The 22628-nt window shown below is 36.5% G+C and overlaps 1 protein-coding gene across 2 annotated transcripts in view; it reads right to left on the bottom strand.

The window, feature by feature from the left end:
* Positions 1-22628, bottom strand: part of SMC6 (structural maintenance of chromosomes 6) — a 71606-nt gene that overhangs the window by 43677 nt on the left and 5301 nt on the right. For both annotated transcript variants that reach the window (XM_036881838.2, XM_036881839.2), the window contains 9 exons: positions 21550-21692; positions 17760-17877; positions 14899-15004; positions 9659-9795; positions 8967-9028; positions 5789-5869; positions 4921-5022; positions 201-320; positions 8-106 (listed from right to left, as the gene is read on the bottom strand). In XM_036881838.2, coding sequence (XP_036737733.2) covers positions 8-106; positions 201-320; positions 4921-5022; positions 5789-5869; positions 8967-9028; positions 9659-9795; positions 14899-15004; positions 17760-17877; positions 21550-21692 — 968 coding nt within the window. The remainder of the gene's footprint in view (positions 1-7; positions 107-200; positions 321-4920; positions 5023-5788; positions 5870-8966; positions 9029-9658; positions 9796-14898; positions 15005-17759; positions 17878-21549; positions 21693-22628) is intronic.

Raw genomic sequence — 22628 nt, 5'->3', positions numbered from 1 at the left:
TAATTACCTGCTGGTCTTCCATTTTCCGATCAAGTCTAGCAGCACGATCTTCTCCAATTTTGATATTATCTCTGATAGCATTCAACTGTTTTTCAATTTCATTGACCTGAAAAGTAGTTAAATAATGAATCATGTATAAAATTAACTGCAACCAAATGTATTCTATGTATTACAAAAGTAAGTGAACAAGTAAAAATTACCACTGCCCAAGCCATTTCATGTTTCAATTCTTCTAAATTATTCTTCATTGTACTTAAACCAGCAATGCTTTGAAAACGTTCTTCTTTCTCCAAACACTGCCTCTTTAGTTCAATAAGCCGCTTTAAAAAAAAAAAGATTTGTTACTAACAGAAAAGACAAGTCTTTTTACAAATGTATGTATTTTGAATATAATGCCTTAACAGTGCTAAAAAAGATTTGCTAGTCATGACTCCTATAAGGCAAAAATAAAAGTAGTTTTGTCCTTTGGTATAGTTTCACTAAGCACAATAATTTTGTTAATTTCTGCACTATAAAAATAGCCCAATATTCTTCAGATGAAGAAGAGCAAAGAAATAAACTGCTTCAAGACCACACAAGTATAGACAAACCACAAAACTCAGTTTCCTATTTCCTCTCAATCCATATCTGGTCTCAATCCATATCAGACAGACTGGTCTGTTCTCTTGGGCAAAGGATACCTGTACCCATTCGAAAGATAACAAAAGGCTCAAAATAAATTTATTTCCAAAAATCAAAGAAGTTTGAAAATTTTTTCTTACCTATATTCTCTTAGTAATTAATAAATAAAATCATCAGACAAATATTAAATATAATGACATTAGAACAGCTTCTGATGAGGCTTCTGGACTTGATAGTCTGTACACCTGGGTGGATGGCCTCTCCCCCTCATGCATGTTACCATGTCCGACTAGGGCCTTACACCATAGAGCTTATTGTGTTTCCCTGTCCAGGTCACTTTCCCATTCTCCAGGTTTAGTTCTACTCATTATCACTCTCTTCAGACCTCACACCCCCTGCCACCCTAATCTCTCTTATTCTCCCTTTTCCTTATTTCAGATAATTCAGTAGCCATTTTAGACTAAAAATCTAAGCAGCCATGCCTTCCTCCTGCTGCAAAAGAAAAGTGGCTTCATTACACTTAAATCCAGTCCCCACTTCCTACCTATTTTGGATGCTACCATCCTCTTCTGCCTCCTCAGCAGGTCTAAATAAGCTGGGTTTTTTTCAACCTATCTTTGCAAATGATGGTTTTCACCTTACCCTCTTCACTGACTCCTTCTCATTATCATGTTTAAATCTTTACGCACTTATTTTCCCAATTATAAACAAGAGCTTCACCATCCACCCCTGGGCACCCCCTCCTCCTCTGCAAGTCTTCCTCTCTTTCCATCCAAGTTTTGTGGAAATTATCCCGATCTCTTCTGTTTCCTCACATTCTCAGGCCCACAAATCTGGCTTCTGTTTTCACCACTACAGAAACTTGTCTTGCCACAGGCTACTCTGAAGTTTATGTCACTAAATACAGTGAGAATTTGTCAATCCTTGTGGTGTCTTCCCACTCAGTACATCTCAGTCATTACGACTTTCTCCCCAAACCCTCTCTTTCCTCGGCTTCTATTGCTTCCGTGAGCATTTCTCACGGCTCAGGACTGGGCACACTTTCCAGAGGCACTCCTAGGACTCAGATACCAACAACATCCTGACAACTCGTAAATTTTTTGCATCTAGATTTGACTTCTGTATTCCTAACTCATGCCCAACTGTCCACTTTGTATTTATACTTGGATACTTTATAAATACCTCAAAATGAATGTGGTTCAAAGTAGAATTCATCATCTTTTAAGAAATTAAATTCATCATCTTAAAAGAAAAAAAGTCAGAAAAGAAAAACTGTCTTCTCTTCCAAGCTTCATATCTTAAGAAACTTACTCTACTGCTCTGGTTATTAATCTAGAGGTCATCTGATCACTGTTGATGACTTTACCCCTCCATGTCCCATAATAACATCTGTCCGAATCATTTCCAAACCCTGCTCTCCATTACCTTACCCTAACTTACATGGTTATCACCTCTTTAGATAATGACATCTCCTTTACCAATCTCTCCACATTTGCTTTCTTCCCTTATAGCAATTCACTCTTTCCTAGAGCACAGCAATCTATTGAAAATACACACTTATACACCCCTATATGTTTATCACAGCACTATTTCCAATAGTGTAGTAAAACTGCAATATTTCCAGAATCTCTTGCCTGGCCTTAGTGCATCTCCATATCAATAGGTGTTTCAATAGGTAATTACAAGGGCCAGTGAGGGCTTATCCAGACCAGAGAGGTTAGGTGGGGTCTCTTCTTCTGCAGCCGGGTCACAAGAGACATGGGACAACTGCTTGTAAGAAATAAACAGGTTTCTCTCACTTTGTTTCTCCCTTTGACTGATTTAGGTTTCAAAGGTACTTTACTCCAGCATATTCCCCCCAGAGTTACAAATAGCCAAGATATGGAAGCAACCTAAGTGTCCATCAGTAGATGAATGGATAAAGAAGATTTGGCACATATACACAATGAAATATTATTCAGCTGTAAGAAGAAAACAAATCCTATCATTTGCAACAACGTGGATGGAGCTAGAGGGTATTATGCTCTGTGAAATAAGCCAGGCAGAGAAGAACAAGTACCAAATGACTTCACTCATGTGTGGAGCATAACAACAAAGCAAAACTGAAGGAACAAAAACAGCAGCAGACTCACAGACTCTAAAAAAAGTCTAGCAGTTACCAAAGGGAAGGGGTTGGGGAAGGGGTTGGGGAGGGTGTGTGGAGAGGGAGAGAGAAGGGATTAAGGGGCATTATAATTAGCACTCACAATATAGGCAGGTCATAGGGAAGGCAGTATAGCACAGAGAAGACAAGTAATAACTCTATAGCATCTTATTATGCTGATGGACAGTGACTGCAATGGGGTGGCAGGGGACTTGATAATATGCGTGAGTGTTGAAACCACAATGCTGCTCATGTGAAACCTTCGTAAGATTGTATATCAATGAGACCTTAATTGAAAAAAAAAAGAAAATACACATTTAACCAATTATCCACATTCCTATGTTCTACTGTCCATAGTTTTACAAAGTCCTCCATGATCTGGCCTCTTATTTCTCACTCTTGTGTTCTTAACTCCAGCCAAAACGGAATTCTTTCCACTTGTTGAAAGCACCTGAGTCTTGCCTGAGACTATACCATGTTCATTATTTGGAACACCCTTCTTTACTTCACCATCCCATGCCTAGTATTATTCATCTTTTACTCCTCATCTTGACATCACTTCCTTAACATCAACTCCTCTCCCACTGCCCCTACCAGCTCCTCCCCCCAGTGCTGGACCCTATTAAGTGCACAAATCTTTTCCTCAGCTCCTTTACTAGTGCTCACTATACTCAATTTATTTGCCTCTGTTTCTCGCTGAATAGTTAGATCTATGACCCCAAGACTCTGATATTTATTTGCTGTCATACAGGCAACTGAAGAACAATGCTAGGAGGAATGTGGTAGGAACTTCAGATCTGCTGACTGAAGGACTTCCAGTTTCTAACCTTCACATATTATTTCTTAAAGATTTTACTATTCAAACCAAGAGTTCATCTTGAGAATATAGGATAGTTAACTGACTGGAAATAGAAGTTCTTATTAAGTCCCTATGTCTGCTACATGGCATAGGGAAGTGCTTCTTAAAACTTTATAATCAAAGTACCTCCAATTACTGATGACAGAGTATACCAGGGAGAAAAAGTGGGTGTTTGGCCCTGAGCTGTCTGAAGCAAACAAATTTCTCTAAAGTCCTGATTTATTATCTTTAAAGTAAAGAATATAATATGTACTATGTACATGTGTTTGAATATGCAAATATTTCCTTTCACCAATAATAACACTGATACACTCTGAATTCTGTGGTTTATAGTACCTTATTGCACACTGACACATGCCCCAGGTTTAAAGGGATAATAATGTGGGGGATAAAAATAATTATGCTCATCCTTGCCTTTTGAGTTTTCACTTCATGAACCATATAACTATAGACCTAATTTTAAATATGCATTCCTCAAAAACATAAAGTAAAAAGGTCAGTGTAATAGCTAATGAATTTGACTGAGTCAATCAATAAATAGTACAATTCTGTCTCAAAAGAACAAGCTAAAAAGTTGCTAAAAGCTCAACTTATATAAAACTAACAAAAGAACAAGATACAGAATTACAAAAAATTAGCAGGACTTGATGAACAGCTGAGAAGTCTAAGCTTTATGATTTTGAGGTCTCTGATTATCAGAAAGAAGGTTTGATCTTCAGGAACTAAACAAGAAAGAGTAAGAACACAAATTTAAGTCAAGTCATGCTGGTGTGAGTGATTTCAAACTGAAGCAAATTTGCATGGCTGCCAAGTTGGTGTGTGCTGATATGACAGTTATTACCCAGCCATCAGTGCTTAATGATGCTAGCACTTTACTACAGTAGTACAAGTTAACCACTGTGTGTAATTATAAATGTGTATCAGGTTTAATATCAGCTTGGCTTGTGCTTAAAGGTATTATCACAGTTTTTAAACTACTTATAGCGGGAATTAGTGATACCTTATTGTAGAACCCATCAGTCATAAATCAAGGGATAAGCATGTTAAGATACTGCCCTGTCCTCCAGTTTGTAGCCTAAGTAAGTAAGATGTGTACATACATACCTATTACTACAAAATGAAAATGGCTAATAAACACCTTGAATACAAAACCACACTTCACAGAGTTTACAGTGCTATAAAAGTATTCATTTTATATAGCTATATATCTATATTTAGTGTTTAATTTTAAAAAACCATTTATCTTATAAGTACTATAGGAATTTCTCAAAAACATTTGCATTAAGTATTTGCAAACCTCTTCTCCTTGACTTATCTGCTCCTTTGTTCTTTCTTTTGTTTCCATAATGTATGAATAATCTTCCTTCATCTGTTCAAGTTGGGTTGCTTTCATGAAGAACTATATCAACAATAAGAAAAACACAATTAGGAGTTTGTAAATTTCCATGGAACAGTGAAAAGAAGAACTTGGTCTCTGAAAACTTTTAGACTAATTATGTTTTAAAAAACAATAAAAATGCACTTAAGCAAATACACTTAAACACACAAGAACATGTTTTATTTCAGACCCCAAATTTACTTAACCTGCTTTGTTCACACCTTACATGTTCATTTGCAAAAGCTCTTAAAACCCCATGGAAGAAAACACTTTTGGCCTGATAGTAATACCATTTTGAAAGCTCATTTTCACTGATCCTTCCATTCTTTAAACAAATACGAAAACAGAAGACATTCGCAACCTTCATCTTAACACATCTTAAAACTTAAGGAAAGGAAATACCAAAACACAAGCAAAAGTTCCACCTTAAGTTTTAGTAGTAGTCCAATATTTTATTACCTTTTTAAGTTTTTAAATAATTTAAAGTTTTTAAGAGCTATTATGTATATATAGCCAATCATTACCTTGTATTTCTTTAAAGAAAATAATAATCCATTCTCATTCAGGCTTAAAAGCCAAAAAGTGAAAGCAAGGATTTACCAAGAAAATTCTACTTCCATGTTACTTAACAATTTTCTAAACTTTTCCTACAATATGACTTTAAATAGGTGGCTTAAAAAAATACTCAGTATTTATTATGAGAAGCAAGAGTTATATTCAGTGTATATACTGAATGGATAACAGTGGTGTGGGAGGTTAAGTTTAGATGAACTTTGGTGCTCCTTACTTTGTATTTGTCTCCCTCATTTTTAGACTGCAAGAACTGCTTGCTCATCTCTTGTGTTAAAACAGAAACTGGATTATCCACCTGCAACAAACAAACAGAAGGTTATTTCTGAATATTCTACTCTAATGCATAAGACAAATGACCTGAAATATACAACTGACCTATGGTGCCATTAAGAAGGTTAAATACTAGCCAAAGGTTTGAGGATTGGGTAGGTAAATACATGAAAGAAAAAAGTTAGAAATTTTTAATGCTGAGAAGATATTTCGATATTTCAGGATACTAAAATAATAGTCAAAACTAATCATTCTGCCATTACATGAGGGCACAAGCACAAGAACTTTCTGAAGAACTGCTTTTATTAGTAAGTTTTCATTTCTTTCATCTGTTTTATAAAGGTTGTCACTCCTATGCTATTGGTCAACCATCAGACAACAGTGGGAAAAGCCACAGCATGGGAGTCAGCTGACAGTTCTTGTATGGGCTCTGTTTCTGATCTCCTATGTAGCCTCTAGCAAGTTACATAGTTTCTCCAACTAAATACAAAAGTCCAACTTAGTTACTTTTAATCAGAATTATGAAAACAAGTTATTGTTTATTTTTCTTATATCTGTTCCAGATTTCCCATTTGTTGTCATTTCTGCATGAAGATACTGTAAAACAAATGGAAATACTGGAGTCTTTCTATCTTTTGGAGGGGGAGTCATTTTAAACAAGCCATTGCTTGAGTAAAATTACCTTTGGCTAAAAAGTTCAAATACGGTTAACAGTAAAATACAGGAACAGTTCAAAGTACAATGGAAAAAGATTTTTTTTTAAAATACAATACTTCAAAAAGATTCAGGGTCATTACTCATTTATATCTTTGGCATTAATAACAAAGTATTTATACGTTAGAAAATAATCCTGCTTGAAAGTTAGAGAATATATAGGACCAGTATAAATGAAAAAAATGTAAACTCCTTTATTTTACCATCTGTAAAATACTGATTGTACTTTGGTAGTATTCCAATGGCTAAAGTTTCCCTTTAAGTAAAATTTCGGGTCTTCTAAAATAATAAAAAAAAATTTTATAAAGTTAAGGTATAAAGAAACATCAGATTCTGACTGCCACACCTGTTTGGCAAGGTCTGCCCTCCATCTTAACCTTTCCACTGATCATCTGACTTCTTGAAAGACCTACTGCAGTAGCCTGGATGACAGTTTACTACCAGCTCTGGATTAAAAGCTTCACCAGAGTTTACATTTTTCTCTACATCTTTTTGATTAATAATTTGGTTCCTCGTTTCTATATTACTCTAGGGATTACTTAAGAATCTTGTAGCTTTACCTGTCCAAGACCCTGGATCAGGCAAAAGGCAGTCAGAAAAAGGGTAAGAAGGGGAGACATGGAGGACAAATATAATCAATACTTAAATACATTAAATCCTCTTCTCTCTCTAGGTTATTCTAGACCAGCACTGTCCAATGGAAATATAATGCAAACCACACATATAATTTTAAATTTTCTAGTAGCTACATTAAAAACATAAAAAGAAACAGGAAAAAGTAGTTATAATAATACTTGTTTAACCTAATGTATCTAATATAGTATCACTTTAACATGTAATCGATATAAAAATTTAGCTATTCCTCTGCATTAAATTTCCAAAATCCAGTGTGTATTTCATACTACAGGACATCTCAGTTTGGACTCTGCACATTTCAAGTGCTCAATATCCGCACGTGCTTAGCGGTTACTGTACTGGTAGTGCAGCTCTAGACCTTCTGCATTTTGGTCAATGAACTTGAGTCCTATGAGAAGAGAACTAAAGAGGTTAGGATAACAATTATCTTCAAGCATTCTGAAAGAGAATTAAGTAAGTTTTACATTCCCTAAGAAAGTGGGAGCTTAGAAAAACAGGCTTTATTCAACTTTTCACATAATAAAAACTTTCTAATCAATACAGCTGTTCACAGAAGGAATCAGAAGCCTCAGGCAGAGGTGATTTGCCCACTACCGTCCCCTCAAGCATCTGCTGAAGGGGCACCTGGTGGAGACTCCGCTATGGGTAGTTAGGGTACATAGGGTACGTGGCAGCTGTACTGGATGGCCTTCAAAATTCTCCCAGACACTATGATTCCACAAATTTCACATCTGATTTTCCTGATTTTTTCTTAACAAATTGTCCTGTGTTCTAATCTCAAATGTACTTGTATCTGCTTTTCTCCAGATTTTAATAATTATTTTCTCTAAACCTGTGTTGTCTGATATGTAAGCTAGTAGCTATGTGAGGCTTTTTACACTTAAGCAAAATTAAATACAGTTAAAAATTTCAACTTCTCAGTCACACATTTCAGGTGCTCAAGAGCAATTCATGGCTAATGGCTACCCCATCAGAAAGCAAATACAGAATATTTCTACCATCACAGAAGTTTCTCCTGGACAGCTTTGTTCTAAACCAAACTGCCAAAGAGACCAGACTTGTAATTGTTCTTTTTCCTTAGTGACTAGTTTTGGCATTCTTACTCCTGGAATAAGGCCGGGTGGTACAACGGATAAAGCACTATAGCAAAACAGGAATACCTGGGTCCCCACCCAGGCTCTACCAGGAACCAGGCCTTGACAGCTCTAAGTGCAGATTTACTTTCTTCCAGCTCCTACTCTCTCACCTACAGAATAAAGGGTCTGGGTTAGATGACCTCCAGAGATAATTCCAGTGCTAATGTCCTAAGACTGTATATGCTCTGCCCTATTTCCAACTACTCAGTCCAAATATCTTGGCAAATAGGACTCAAGCCTATCTCCTATAGGTACAATCAGTAACTCTGAAATACATAAAGAAATGCTTTTTTCTAGCATAAGCCACCTTTCTCAAAGATTTTAGCAACTGAATTTAGGAAATTATGATGCTGTTCTGACCAGAACAGCAGAAAACAAAAAATCTTTATAGCCTTTATTAACAAATTTTAACATAGACTGGTATAGACTACATGTTCTATTAAGTTGAAGGTGTTGTATTATGTACTGAAAGTTCCTGTTAAATTTGTAAATTTTAAGGAACATCACTAATAATAGTTACATTCTTTCTGAGGTCAATTTACTCCCATAAGGCCATTTTAGTTCTACACCACAAATGAATCACAATAAAAGTAATCAGTTACATTAGTTAACCTGAGGCACAAATTTAGCCATTACCTGTATGTTAAAATGATCAAGAATTGCAATCAGCTCTTCTTTCCTAGTGGAAACCACAGTACCTAGTTGAGAGAAACATATAAAATGACCAGATTGTTTCTAGGGCAACAATACAGAAAGAATGAGCAATTATTTACAAATATCAGTACTGATTACTTTTCATTTTATCATTCAGCACACACACACACACACACACACACATCTGAACCAACTGGGGTGATATACTAACCATGACACAAGTGCACGGAGAAGGAAGCAACACACAGAGGCACGACAGTACATCTCTCCTTCCCACAGCTGAACATTCCCTTACCTCCTCAGTTACTCTTAACAACCCCCTCCTCTTCTTGAATGTCCTTTTCCACCTTTTGCTAACCATCTCTTTCCACATATGACCAAGACTACAGGGGGGAAAGATGTGCAGGGAGAGCAAAATGGCACAGTCTGTTTCAGACAGACCCAAATTCTGCTTGCCCTGGTTCTGCTGTAGCATGTCCTGTGGTTACTTACTACATGTAATGTATGTATACACACATGTGTGTGTGCACACATGCAACCAACTCATCATTCTACAAGGTCTCCAAAGACTGGGACAAAGTGCCTTTTCAGTGAATACCAACATAATTGCTTCCCTCCTTTCAACTGGTCATCTACTATATTTTATATGAAATGAGAAGAAATTTGTAACCAACCTGTTTCACTTTTTAGTTTGTAAGACCGACTTCCATCCACACTGATGCGCTGCTGCACGATTATAGAGCTACCATAGGCATTTGCTCTGTAGGCATCATCTCCTCTGTTCCTTAGCGTTATGGAGACATCTGCAGAGCTGAAGAAGTAAGCCACATGGAGATACAGTGTAATTACAGTACCAGGTTACTCTGACTTCCAAAACCTACAAGTAATCTGGCTAATTCATTTGAAAGGTGGCCTGACAATAGCTGTCATGGCTGACAGGCTATCAGAGGATAATGTTAAAGATACATACCTAAGAAAAAAATTAAGTTGAGAATAAGAGAAGCTTTATAAAAAATAACTGACTATTCTATTTATAACAGAAATGTTTGAACAGAAGCCATTTAAGTTTTGGTTGGTTCAGATCATGTAGCTAAGTTACATGTCTCCCTATAAGCAATGTGTGGCTGATACAATGCTGCCTGACTACTCTGAAATATTTAAGAGTGTCATGCTGACAGCAAGCCTTTAAGGATGACAAAGGAAGAATTATAGTGAAATAATTATATTTTCTAAGAGCTCATGAAATAATTACATTTTCTAAGACTCAAAGGAAGCTACCTTAGTAATTCAGTTACTTGGCAATAAAGAAGAAGTATTTGATATCAAGAAATGCAAAACTCAAAATTTCTTAAAGCTTCACTAGTTTTACAAAAGAATTGTTTTTAGAGACTTAGAAGTTTAAAACATTTATCCATGCATATTTTACTATATGGGAAAAAAATCTTGACTTTTCTACTCTAACTTGTATTAAACTAAGGCTTGATAGAAAACCAAATAAAAAATGTTAATGAAGTAAATTAATAAATACATACTCATAATTTTCATAAACATAAAAGCTGGAAGTATTTTTTTCTTGGTCATATGAACATCTGCCAAAATGCTGAAGTCCTTTAATACAAAACTGCTTTAATTGGTAATTCAGTGAAATCATTAATAGAACAAATTTATCATATTCCAAAATTGTTCCCATTTGCAGGAAATGTAGAAAAAAATACTCAAGATAAGCTCCACTGTAAACAGTGTAATGGCAGATACTTGGGAGGGTTTGCTCAGGTCCTGCTGACCCACCCTCCTCTTTGCAAGTGCCCTAGGAGATAGAGCGGGCTCAGCAGCCTTATCAGTCCCCAACCTGTCCTGCAGGGATTGAGCTAAACAGAGAAATGTGACACTGACTGAGCCAAGTCTCATCTTTAAAAATTCAAATTAAGAATAAGTGGTAAAATCCAAACAAGTTCAGTTAATATTACACCGATGTCAACTGCACAGCTTTGATAAAAGCATCATAGTTATTTAAGATGTCAACATTAAGGGAAACTGGATGAAGAGTATATAGGAAACTGTACTCTGTATTTAACACTTCGGTTAATCTAAAATTATTTCAAATGAAAAGTTTCTAAAACAAAATCAAATTAAGACACAGCCAAGTCGAGAGATGGTGATTCTTTGGAGCTACAAAATTATAAGGCCTCTGGGGACTAGAGAAACCAGTTTGGGGCGCTACACCCTTATGAGCAAGTGGAAAGTCTGTGAGACTACAGAGAGAAGCAAGAACAAAAAACAGGTAAGTTCTTGGGATGCCAGACTGGTAGACATACCCACAGATACTGGCTGTGAATCAGAAACACAAACACAAGAGCATTTTCTTACCCACCCAGCCCCAAAGACTAAGAAAATAAGATCTACATGTCTAACCTCACAAAGACACAGAGTAACAAAGACTCAGCTAGATACTGAGAAAGAACTCACACACTGCAGAAACAATACAAGCAGCACATTCACACACTGCACACCTGTTCCGTGAGAGAGGACAGGGGAGGGCGGAAAGAGGAGCACACGAGTCCAGCCCAGTGAGTAAGGGCAAAGGGGGAGGCACAGAGGAAGATCGCAGCATGGACACAAAGGAAGGGAGAGGGAGACAGGCCCAGAGCAGACAAAAAGACACAGAGAGAGAGCCAGGGACACAAAAAGAACAGACCCAGAGACAGAAGATACTCGGTTCTGAAGTCTCTCATTTCTGGTCACTCATGAGACCCAATGTACTTCCTCCCCACAGCTTCTAAGACCTACATCCCTGAATCTTTATGATGAATCTCCTATCTTAAAGCTATCCTCAGTGGGTTGGTGTGTGTGCATTTTAATCAGAAGTACCTAAAAGATAGATATGCTCCTAAAAAGTTGTAATTAATGGGATTTTTAAAAGCTTCCCAAGTTGATTCTAGTGAACAGTCACAGTTGAAAGTCATTAACTATAACTACGTATGATGGGGAAGGGCAGCTGGCCTACAAAATAGAGCAAAAAATATTACATTTTATTAACTAGTATGATTATCTAGTAGTAAATAAATATATCTCATGAAAACATCGTAAAAATAAAGTGACTACATACATTTGCTTTCTGGATTATCAAACATCTCCCTTGATTAGCAAATACCTACTTTATTATTTTCATTCCCAGCTACTCCTTGCATCTGAAAGCTCTCTTTAGTATTGTGAGAACTTTGGAGGCACTGGTATCCTGTTGCTATATGAATTTAGTAACTATAAGAAAGGCAAGTTATTGAAACAATTAAGGCTTAAGAGAAAAGCATCATACTAACTGCTCAAAAAACCTGAGCAAGGTAACAGGGGCAACTGAGCTGGACAGTAACTGCTGTGTCCACACCACACAGATGTGGCTGGCTGAATTTGGGTCAAGAGCCAAAGAGCCCAATCTCTCTAAATACAAGACACCCTTTAAGTGAAAAGACAGCCTCTCAGTGAGAGTCCTTTCAGAATGACAACACGAACAAGCAGGGCCACTGTAAGACTGGCTTCTTTCTCCACTCCAGAAGAATCTCTCTGCACAGAGATTAACTGGCAGCAGCACACAGATGGGAACAAGGAAAATGCTGTATAAAAATAGGATGCATTTGCTCTTTCCCTGGATAGCCAGTTCATCTGGACTAACTTCTGTAACCCTGACTAAACAAATCAGGAACATCCAGCAGGAGTATTGAGTTCTCATCTCCCCATAACCCAAGGCAGAGCTGATGTCAAAAACGGACTGGTGCAAAGATCCCAGTGGCATCAGGGCTCGTTTGGGGAGGCCAAGGAAGGAAAGAGTGACCTGAACATGTTCAAGAACCCAAATAGCTAGGAGCATGAGACCTTGGGGCACTGAGAGAGGTTATTTTTCATGGCAGGAGATCTATTAGAATTCATTCACCGTCCCTCATTAAAGAGTTGGTGGCCAATTACAGGGCTGAGCCCAGGAAAAGTGTCTAAGGCATAGCTGTCTGGCTTCTCCTAACCCTAGAAAAGCAAGCATCTCTAAGGAGGGTCAGAACCCTCAACAAAGGCAGCCCAAAGCCCAAATGTCACAATTGGAGAGTGTAATATTGGACATGAGGGGAGGAGAGAGTCCTCAGGATTCCCTCAACCCTGGGCGAGACTGACAGACATTCTTCAGGCAAAAAGGGGCAGTCTCATGGATTAAAGATGCAGCAGACTAAGAGTGGGCTGAAAAGTTCAATGAACTGATTCTGTAAAAAAGTGATGCAGAATCAGAACTGTAAAATAAGGTGAATTTTACAGATACCCAATGTTTTAAGTGAGGAAGGGGATGACAAGAGAAATAGTAATGGGTTTGGAGGAGGTGTGTTTAACTACTGTTTCAGGTCAGTAAAAAGGAGACAGAGCTCAGGTTAAAGCTTTTAACTAATATTAACTGTTTATATTTTAAACAGCTGTGTCCTCAAAAGTTCATGTTTTTTTTCTTTCTTTTAATAGTATTTAGAGGAAAATTCTCAGAAAAAAGTTTCTGCCTTAGTTCAGGTTCTTCCCAAATGGAAAAAATATTTAATTGAAATAAAACACTTAATAATACAGAAAAAATTTCGTTTTGAAATATCAATGTTACCTTGCTAAGTAGACTACATGATGATTTAGACAACTAAGGAGTTGGGGCCATAACTTAAAATTGTTAAAATAACTAAGTTCTGGCTTCAGACAGTTTGGTTGGGGACTGTGGGGGAAAAGACCTCTGGGTTGGGACACAAGATAAGCAGAGACAGAAAAATATGCTGGCAAACTGTTACCAAACAGTTCTTTTCCGAGGCCATACAGCATGGGAAATGATTTTCTGTGTATCTTTTCCCAGCTTCTCCTGAGTCAACCTGAATCCCTGGTTTAGGGTAAAGATTCCTAAGGTTTCCTAGAGACACATAAGAAACCTGCAATCCTGATTCACATCCTGCCCCTATTCTATTCTTTAGTAATGGGAAAAGTTAATTGGCATAACACTGAGCAGAAGGAAAGTCTATTATATGATAAAAAAAAAAAAAGGGATCACTGTTAATTATCAAAGTTCCAGGAGTTCTGGGGACTGGCAGTGCAAGAGAAGAATGAGCTGGGAGAGTAACCCCTCTCTGGAGCTAGTAGGACAAGTTTGGAACGTCTGATTGTTAGGAAAAACCAGGATCCCTTCAGTCATCTGAGGCATTATTAAAGAAAAAATAAGGAGATAAGTCTGAGAGCTCCTAATAAGCAAAAAGCCATGAGTCCATGATGATGCGAATAGGGCAATTAATAGCTATTTCTATGAAAGCAAGCAATAACAAAAAGAAATAAAGTCATAGAGTCAAGGAGGGTGTCACATGACCATTCACCAAGGGTCAAGATGGACCTTTGTGATTGTGGTCCTCCAATCCAACTCTTTGGTAAATCACCTGGGTAAAGAATATAGAATCTGAAACAGAGTTGAAATACTTCTTTGGAATTCTTAGAGAGCTAGAGGCAGAAATTGTTTGCAGGAACACCACGGCTGGTCACTGACTCTGCTATTACCCATGTCTTATCAACGTGGGTGTGCTGAAGCTGGTTTGAGTCAAGAGCCAGGAAAATCCTGTTAATAAATATTCCTTTAAAAAGATGTACAGAGATGTATCCCTGCTTGTTCTTCCAGATAGGGAGCAGAAACAACAGTGCAGGAGGACAAAGCAGTAATTTACACAAGCTTCCTATCTGGAGAGAGTAACAGACAACAGTGGGCCATGCTGCCAACAGGGAACAAAAGGAAGGAATGAAATGATAGGACACCTCTGCTCCAGTTCTGGGAAGCCAATTCATGTCCCATAACTTCTACATAAATTAGGAATCTAAAACAGTTGCTTTTTACCAAGGAATTGAAAAACACATGTAGAAAGCCAACACTTACTTCTGTCCATCTTTCACAAAACCTTTTAGAGAAGATCCTCTATTAGTAGCAACTGCTTTTCCACCAAGACCAACTATGAGAGCTGTGAGTACTGCACTCTTCCCACCTAAAGAAACAGATGTTGAAGAAATCACATTCATTAGAGAAAGAGAGAGAGAGAAAAGGTTGACTCCCACAATCTGATGTAAAAAGATTTCTGAATGAAAATATGAATTAGTTCTAACCGTGAAATAGATTATATTTTAATTATAATTTTCTTCCAGTGCCAGAGCAGTAAGCTTAAAAAAAAAAAGTTGCACCAAGAAGTAAAAAGCTAACCTTTTCAAACAATATTGCTTCTCTCTCACTTACCAACTTTACATTTCCCTGTATGACCCCGGAAGATGACTGGTTAGCCAGAGACGGGTAAGATTCCTCAAGGGAGGAACAACCTAAGACAGGCACAGTCACAGGGGGGCCATCAGGTGAGAAAATGGGGATCAGCAGAGGTGAGGCTTAGAACCTCAAGCCCCCCTGTTTTGAGAGAAATCTTCTGCATCCGTGGATGTTTTGTTGCCCTTGTCTAGCTTGGATTAATACTTAGTCTATAGGCACACACCTGATCATCTACATTTGCCCTCTTACAGCACTAAACTATGTTTTCTACCTTTATCTTACATCTACCTACCACTTCAGCATTTTATTAAAAATAATAATAATAATAAGGGAGAAATGTGGGATTCACATATAAATCAAGTATAAAAATCAAACGAATATTCACATTTGACCTGAAAGTTTATAGTTCATAATGCGTGATCAAAACCGAAAGTTTCTGTGATGACTGCCCTTTCACTGTTCACCATGTAAGAACTTATTCACTATGTAAGAATTTGTGCACCATGTAAGAACTTGTTCGTTATGCTTCAGAAGATTGGAGACTGTTGAGAATTAGGCTTGGGGTTGATTAATGATTGTGCATTGAGTCCCCTATACAGAATTTTATTGTTGTTAACAACCATTTGATCAATAAATATGAGAGATATCCTCTCAAAAAAAAAAAAAAAAGTTGCACCATGAATTACTTAGCTGCTGTTATTAGAAAAAAATTAGTACATTTGAGGAATCAAATTCTTTGCCAAAAATAAAGAAATGGAAAAAATGGTTGGTATCTTTCCAGCCTAAAAAATCCCATGTATCATCTTGGTCCATCCACTTATTAAATGAACTTATTTTTCTAATTACACATGTATGCTTAATTCATCTGATTTTTATTATTCTAATTACAATTTACTTTTCTCACGAATTCTCAGAAGTCAGGACTATTTTTAATAACCCTTAAATGCAAGCTCCACAGGGACAGGAATGTTGTGTGTTTTATTCAATGCTGTATCTCCCATATCAGCCCATAATAGCATTCGTGTATTTGTTGAATGAATGAATGAACTTAAATATGAAAAAATTATCAGTCATATAGTTTTCATATAACATTTTGATACTTTGAAAAGTGTACTTTTTACCCTAATAGACATAAAACATCATAAACCTAAACTCCAAAATCTGTTAACATAACCCAGAATATGGTAACCATTTTGTGCTCCATGATCAACCAATTCCATCAACCATTATCAGCCCATCATCTGAAATATACCCCAAATACACCACTAGTTAACTCAGTTTAGTTCCTAGAATACCTTTCAAGTCCCTATTTTCTTCTCTTCTTTTTCATCATTTCCAAATTCATTGCCTCTCCAAATTCACTCCACTACTTGCGTTATTTCTTCTTGTGTTAAGTTTTATTTATAAAAAAGAAAAGTCACTATTTCAGAAGTTGAAAAAGAAAAAGGAATGACCTAACTGCACAGTTCACCAGTCCTTCTCTACTCCTGGTCCTACATGATCTCCCGGTAACACTGATTCCTATGTCCTTTCTCTCCTTTTGAAAATACTTTCCTCTTGACTGACTATAAAGGAAGGAAAACAAGCAACTAAACAGGCTGTGGAGCCACACACCCAGCTCCACACTGCGGCGTGTCACCAGCTGTAGACTCCAGCAAGCCCCTTCTCCCTGTGTACTGGCTCATTCAAGCTCGTCAACAGCTCACGCCTGGCTTGTCTATCACAAAAGCTGCTGAACTGGTCTTTCTAACTCCTTTGTCTCCTCACTTTTAATCCATCCTCCACAATGTGGCCAGTTTGTTTAACAAATCTTGACCACATCATTCATTTACTCAGAAACTTTGGCACCCCACTAACTTCGGAATAAAACACCAAAATCTTTATCATGGCATTCAAGATGCTCACCAATATCACCTACAGTGACTCTGGGGTATATAAGGCCACCTACAGTTGTTCACCATTGTCCATACGTATCTACCTGTACCTCTCCAAAACTATGCTAATGAGCAACCTCGGCCTAGAACACCTCAGCTTCTTCTTTCCCAGTAAGATGTAAAGTATCAATAATTTTCATCCAAGTACAACCATAAATACCACCTTCTTGTAAAGCTTCATTGACCACAACAGGGAGAATTAAGTTTCTTTCATGTTTCAATTCCCATGGTACCATATTTATGTCCTATTAAAACTTGTAATAGATGTAAGACACAAGACTGCCTCAATAGCAATGGGAATAGCTTGTCCACTCTTCTACGGTATGAACTGCAAGGTGAACAGACTCAAAAGATACCTTATTTAAATAATGGAACTAGAGTTTATTGTTTCTTATAGACTGGCAGCAAATACTGAAAATACTCATGACCATAAGTTATAGATCTAAAACTGAGATTTATTAGCAATAACAATCACCTATTTAAAAATGTGAATATATTCTAATCTCAAAGAATTCTTCAAAGTCAAATAAAAAGGAAGGCAAAAGCACTTACTTCCATTGTTGCCAACAATAAAGTTGACATTAGAACCAAATTTAAAGGGTCCAAGCATCGAATGACACATGAAGTTCCTTAGCTGAATACTCTCAATTATTCCAACTTCTGCTGCAGTCTATTAATAAAAAACAATGAAAGAAAACAATTATTTTATCTGATTCACTCATTATAATCATCCAAGTGTTTGCTGGCAGGAGGAAGTTACCAATGAAAAAGTGAACTTCAGTAACTTCAATCACTGAGTAAGATGAAATTAAATGGGAAACTTATATGAGTAACCACTCATTCTAAGTTCTTAAAGGATCAAAGAAGTGTATCACAAGGTTTCTTAATATGGACAACGCTAACAATTTGACCAGATAATTTTTTGTTGGTGGGGCTGTCTTGAGCACTGTAGGATGAGTAAATAGCTTCCCTACCCTCCATCCACGAGGTGCCAGTAGTACACACCCACCCAACAGTTGTAACAACCAAAAATGTATCTGGACATTGCTAAATGTCTCCTGGGGGAACAAAATCCCCCCTGGATGAGAACCACTGGTGTAGTGAACCTTCCTGTAAAATACAGAACCGTATTTAGAGCAACCCTGAATGATGATTAGCCAGCCATGGTTTGAATACTGCATGAGCTATAGATAATTCAAAAAGGAGAGCACACATTCTTAAAAGGTAAAGCCTATTTTTCTTGTGCCTTTCTGTACCTGTCACTTACTATGGTAACTGGATGACTTTAACAACATATAAGGAATATATGATAGTTAGAGAAGGTATATAAAAGTTTTAATCATGAGTTTGGCACATCATGGTCACACTTTGTAGTTAGAAATACCAAAGTAACTCAACCATATTTTACCAAACCTTCCATTTTTTTCAAGAACACTTAATGTCTCCAGCTTTTTAAATAGTTTCTTTAAAAACTTCCTGGCTCCTGTCTGAACACCATCTTCTTAAATAGCAGAAGACATAATATCCTTGTATGAACATAGTACTGGAAATCATGGTTGAAGACTTTTAAAAAATAAAATTATTGTTTGATCTAATTATAGATTCAGATGCAGGTCTAAGAAATAATGCAGAGATCCTGTGAATCCTTTACCCAGTTTCTGCTTAAAGTAACACTGAAAACCATAGTACAAATCACAGCCAGGATACTGACATTGGTATAGCCAAGAGACATGTTTCCATCACAAGCATTCCTCAAGTCGCCCCTAAAACCAAAGGCATATCCCACCTAATCCATCCCCTCCTTAGCCGCTACCCCACTAATCTGTTCTCCATTTCTGCAGCATTTGTCATTTCAAAAATGTTACATAAATGGAATCATACAGAATGTAACCTTTTGACATTACCTTTTTTCACTCAGAGTAACTGTCTATTGTTGCAGTTCCCTGCTTTTTATTGGTAAGTAGTATTTTGTGGTATGGATGTACTATAACATGTTCAACCCTTCACTCACTGGATGACATTTGGGTTGTTTCAGTTTACGGCTATTAGAAATAATGCTGCTAGAAAAGCATGTACAGGTTTTTTCATGAAGATAAATCATTTCTCTGGGATAAATGCTCGGTTATATAGTAAGTAGTCAAATATCAAACTACATCATGTCACGTGAGTGCCATCTGTATATCCTCCTCTTTAGTCTATGACTTCTGTCTGTTCTCAAGTTGGATTACTTGCTTTAAACTGCTGAATCTTGAGAGTTCTTTATTTAATCAGGATACTAGGACATTTTTGGGTATATGGTTTGCAAATATTTTCTCTTAGTCTGTAGCTTGACTTTTCACCTTAACAGGGTCTTTTGCAGGGCAAAATTTTTTAATTTTGATGAGATCCAACTTATCAATATATCATTTTATGATGTGTGCATTTAGTGTCAAGTCTAAGGATTCTTTACCTAAACCTAGATTTCTATGTTCGTTCCTGAAAGTAGTATAGTCTTATATTTTCCAGTTAAGTCTGTTACCCTGTTTTGAGTTGATTTTTGCATAACGTGTGAGACTTAGGTTGAGATTCGTTTGTTCTTTTTTGCCTGTGGATATCTAATTGCTCCAGTACCATTTGTTGAAAAGACTGTCTCTTCTCCATTGGATTGCCTTTTCACCTTTGTCAAAAATAAATTTGTCACTATTTGTGTGGGTCTATTTCTAGATTCTCTGTTCTGTTCCACTGATAGATATGTCCCCCACATCAATACCACATGGTCTTGATTACTGTAGGTACGCTGTATCTCCTGAAATTGAGTAGACTGATTCCTCCCACTTTATTCTTCTTTTTCAAAAATGTTTTAGCTGTTCTAGTTCTTTTGCCTTTTCTTACAAAGTTGTTTGTATCTGTAAAAAAATCTTGCCAGCATTTTGAAAGTTACTGCATTAAACCTGCATATCATTTTAAGGCAAGACTGACATATTTTCTATGTGGTGTCTTTCAATCCATGAACACAGTATGTCTCTGTTTTTTAGGTCATCTTAGATTTCTTTCATCAGCATTATGTAGTTTTCAGCATACAAATCCTGTATTTATTTTGATTTAGACCTAAGTATTTCATATTTATTGAGCAACTGTATATGGTATGGTATTTTGAATTTCAATGTCCTTGTGTTCAGTGCCAGTATGTAATAATTGACTTTTTTTTTTAACTTTATCTTGTATCCTTAAAATTTGCTGAACACACTAGATCTAAGAAATTTTGTAGCTTTCTTGAGATTTTCTATGTAGATAATCAGGTCACTTGCAAATAGGGACAATTTTATTTTCCAACCTGTATACCTTTTGTTTCCTTGCTGTATTACACTGGCTGGATTCCCAGTAGTATATTAAAAAGTGATGAGAGCAGACAACCTTGCCTTATTCTTAACCTTAGGTAAAAGACATTTCAGTGTATCACCATTAAGTATAATTTTAGTTGTAGGTTTTTTCAATATTCCTTACCATGTTAAAGAAGTTCCTCTCTATTACTACTTTTCTGAGAATTTTTGTCATGAATGGGTGTTGAATTTTGTCAAATGCTTCTTATGCATTGAGATATGATGTGATTTTTCTTCTTTAGCCTATTAAAATGGCAAATTACACTGATTTTTCAGATCTTGAGCCAGGCTTACATGCCTAGAATAAATCCTACATAAACACTAGTATATACTTCTTATTTATTGCTGAATTCTATTTGCTTATACTGTGTTAGGGATTTTTGCATCCATCCCATGAGATATATTGGTCTGTAGTTTGCTTCTGTAGTACTCCCTTTGTCTCATTTAGATTATCAAGATGATGACTTAGAAAGTGTTTTCTCTTCTACTATTTCTAGAACAGACTGTAGGATTCCCACCAATTCTTCTTTAAACATTTGGTAGAGTTGTAGAGTGATTCACAGTGGATGAGTTGTGGTAGTCTGTGTTTTTTGAAGAATTGGTTCACTCCATCTAAGCTGCCAAATTTGTGTGTAGAGCTAGCTTTTAACGGTATTCCCTTAATACTCTTTGGATGTTTGAAGGGTCTGTGGTCATACCACTGCTTCATTCCTAATGTTGGTGACTTGTGTCTTCTGTCTTTATCCCTTTGTCAGTCTTATTAGAAGTTTGTCAATTTTATTGATCTTTCCAAAGAACTAGCTGTTTCACTATATTCTATGATTTTTCCTAATAATTAACATAAACTTGAAAATTAGGTTATTTTACCTCAGCTTTTTAAAAATCATGCTTTTCCTGATAGTGGATTATCAAGAATATGACATATAAATCAGACATGAGAAACATGCCAATTAAAAAAACTAATTTTGTAATGTTGCACTTACCAAAGAAGAGGTACCACTAGTCAAAGAAACTGTACATTCATCTTCGTCACCATCTTTATCGAAATCCTCCAACTCTTCTTGTCTCGGTCTTTTGGCATTGTCAGGAGAGAAGAAATTTTCTTCCTTTCTTTTGGCCATCAGGTCTGAACGAATATTATAGTAACAATGAAATACATAGGTATAGCATCCTACACAAATCAGGTATAGCAAAATAAGACAAAGTTTAAGTACGATGTCCATTCATTCATTTTCATCTTAAAAAATATATATATATCATTTGCATGGAGGAAGGGGGCCATGAGCCAAAGAATGCAGGTAGCCACTCAAGGCTAGAAAGGAAACAGATTCTCCCCTGGAAGCTCCAGAAAGAAACTCAACACACAGCCACCTTGATTTTAGCCCAGGGAGATATATCAGACTTCTAACCTAAGGAAGTATAAGATAATAAATCTGTGCTATTAAAAAAAAATTCGAATATGCAGTATAGATGCATATAGTTAACTTTATTTTAGACTTACTCATGGCCAAGATTTTATTTATATGGGCCTACTTAAGTATTTTGAATCCTAAACTAACAAAAGGTAAAAGATTTTATCTGTAAAAACTGTGGTTTCTAGTTTCCTAGATCTATTAATAGAGATGATATGATGCCTTCTGAAATTATTCCATCTAAGTTTTACAAATTATAAGGTAATAGTTATTTAGCTAAAACTTATTTTTACCAAGAAGCCCGTTTTGAAGCAGTCTTGACTAGCACCAATTGTTTCCCTTAACAGTTTCCTAAAGAAATAGTCCATGATTGTCTATTTTTTACCAATATACTATAAAATTTATACCTAGAAAACTAATGTATTTAAAATTACACAAGATTTTCTAAGCATGTGAATACTGCACCTCAATTCAAAGCTGACAATCTGTGGTTACAAATTAAATGCTATGACTACTTTATTGTGGTTTTCTCTCTTTAGAATGTGTTTAACACCCCAAATGATAGTTACCTAATAACTGTTTGCTGAATAAATGGAGAAAAATCCATGACATATGAAATCAAAAATGTTCAGACAATTGCCCTACTCCAG

Source organism: Manis pentadactyla, chromosome 2 (assembly GCF_030020395.1).
Source record: "Manis pentadactyla isolate mManPen7 chromosome 2, mManPen7.hap1, whole genome shotgun sequence".
NCBI classification, from domain to species: Eukaryota; Metazoa; Chordata; class Mammalia; order Pholidota; family Manidae; genus Manis; species Manis pentadactyla.
This window is presented reverse-complemented; position numbering and strand designations above follow the sequence as displayed.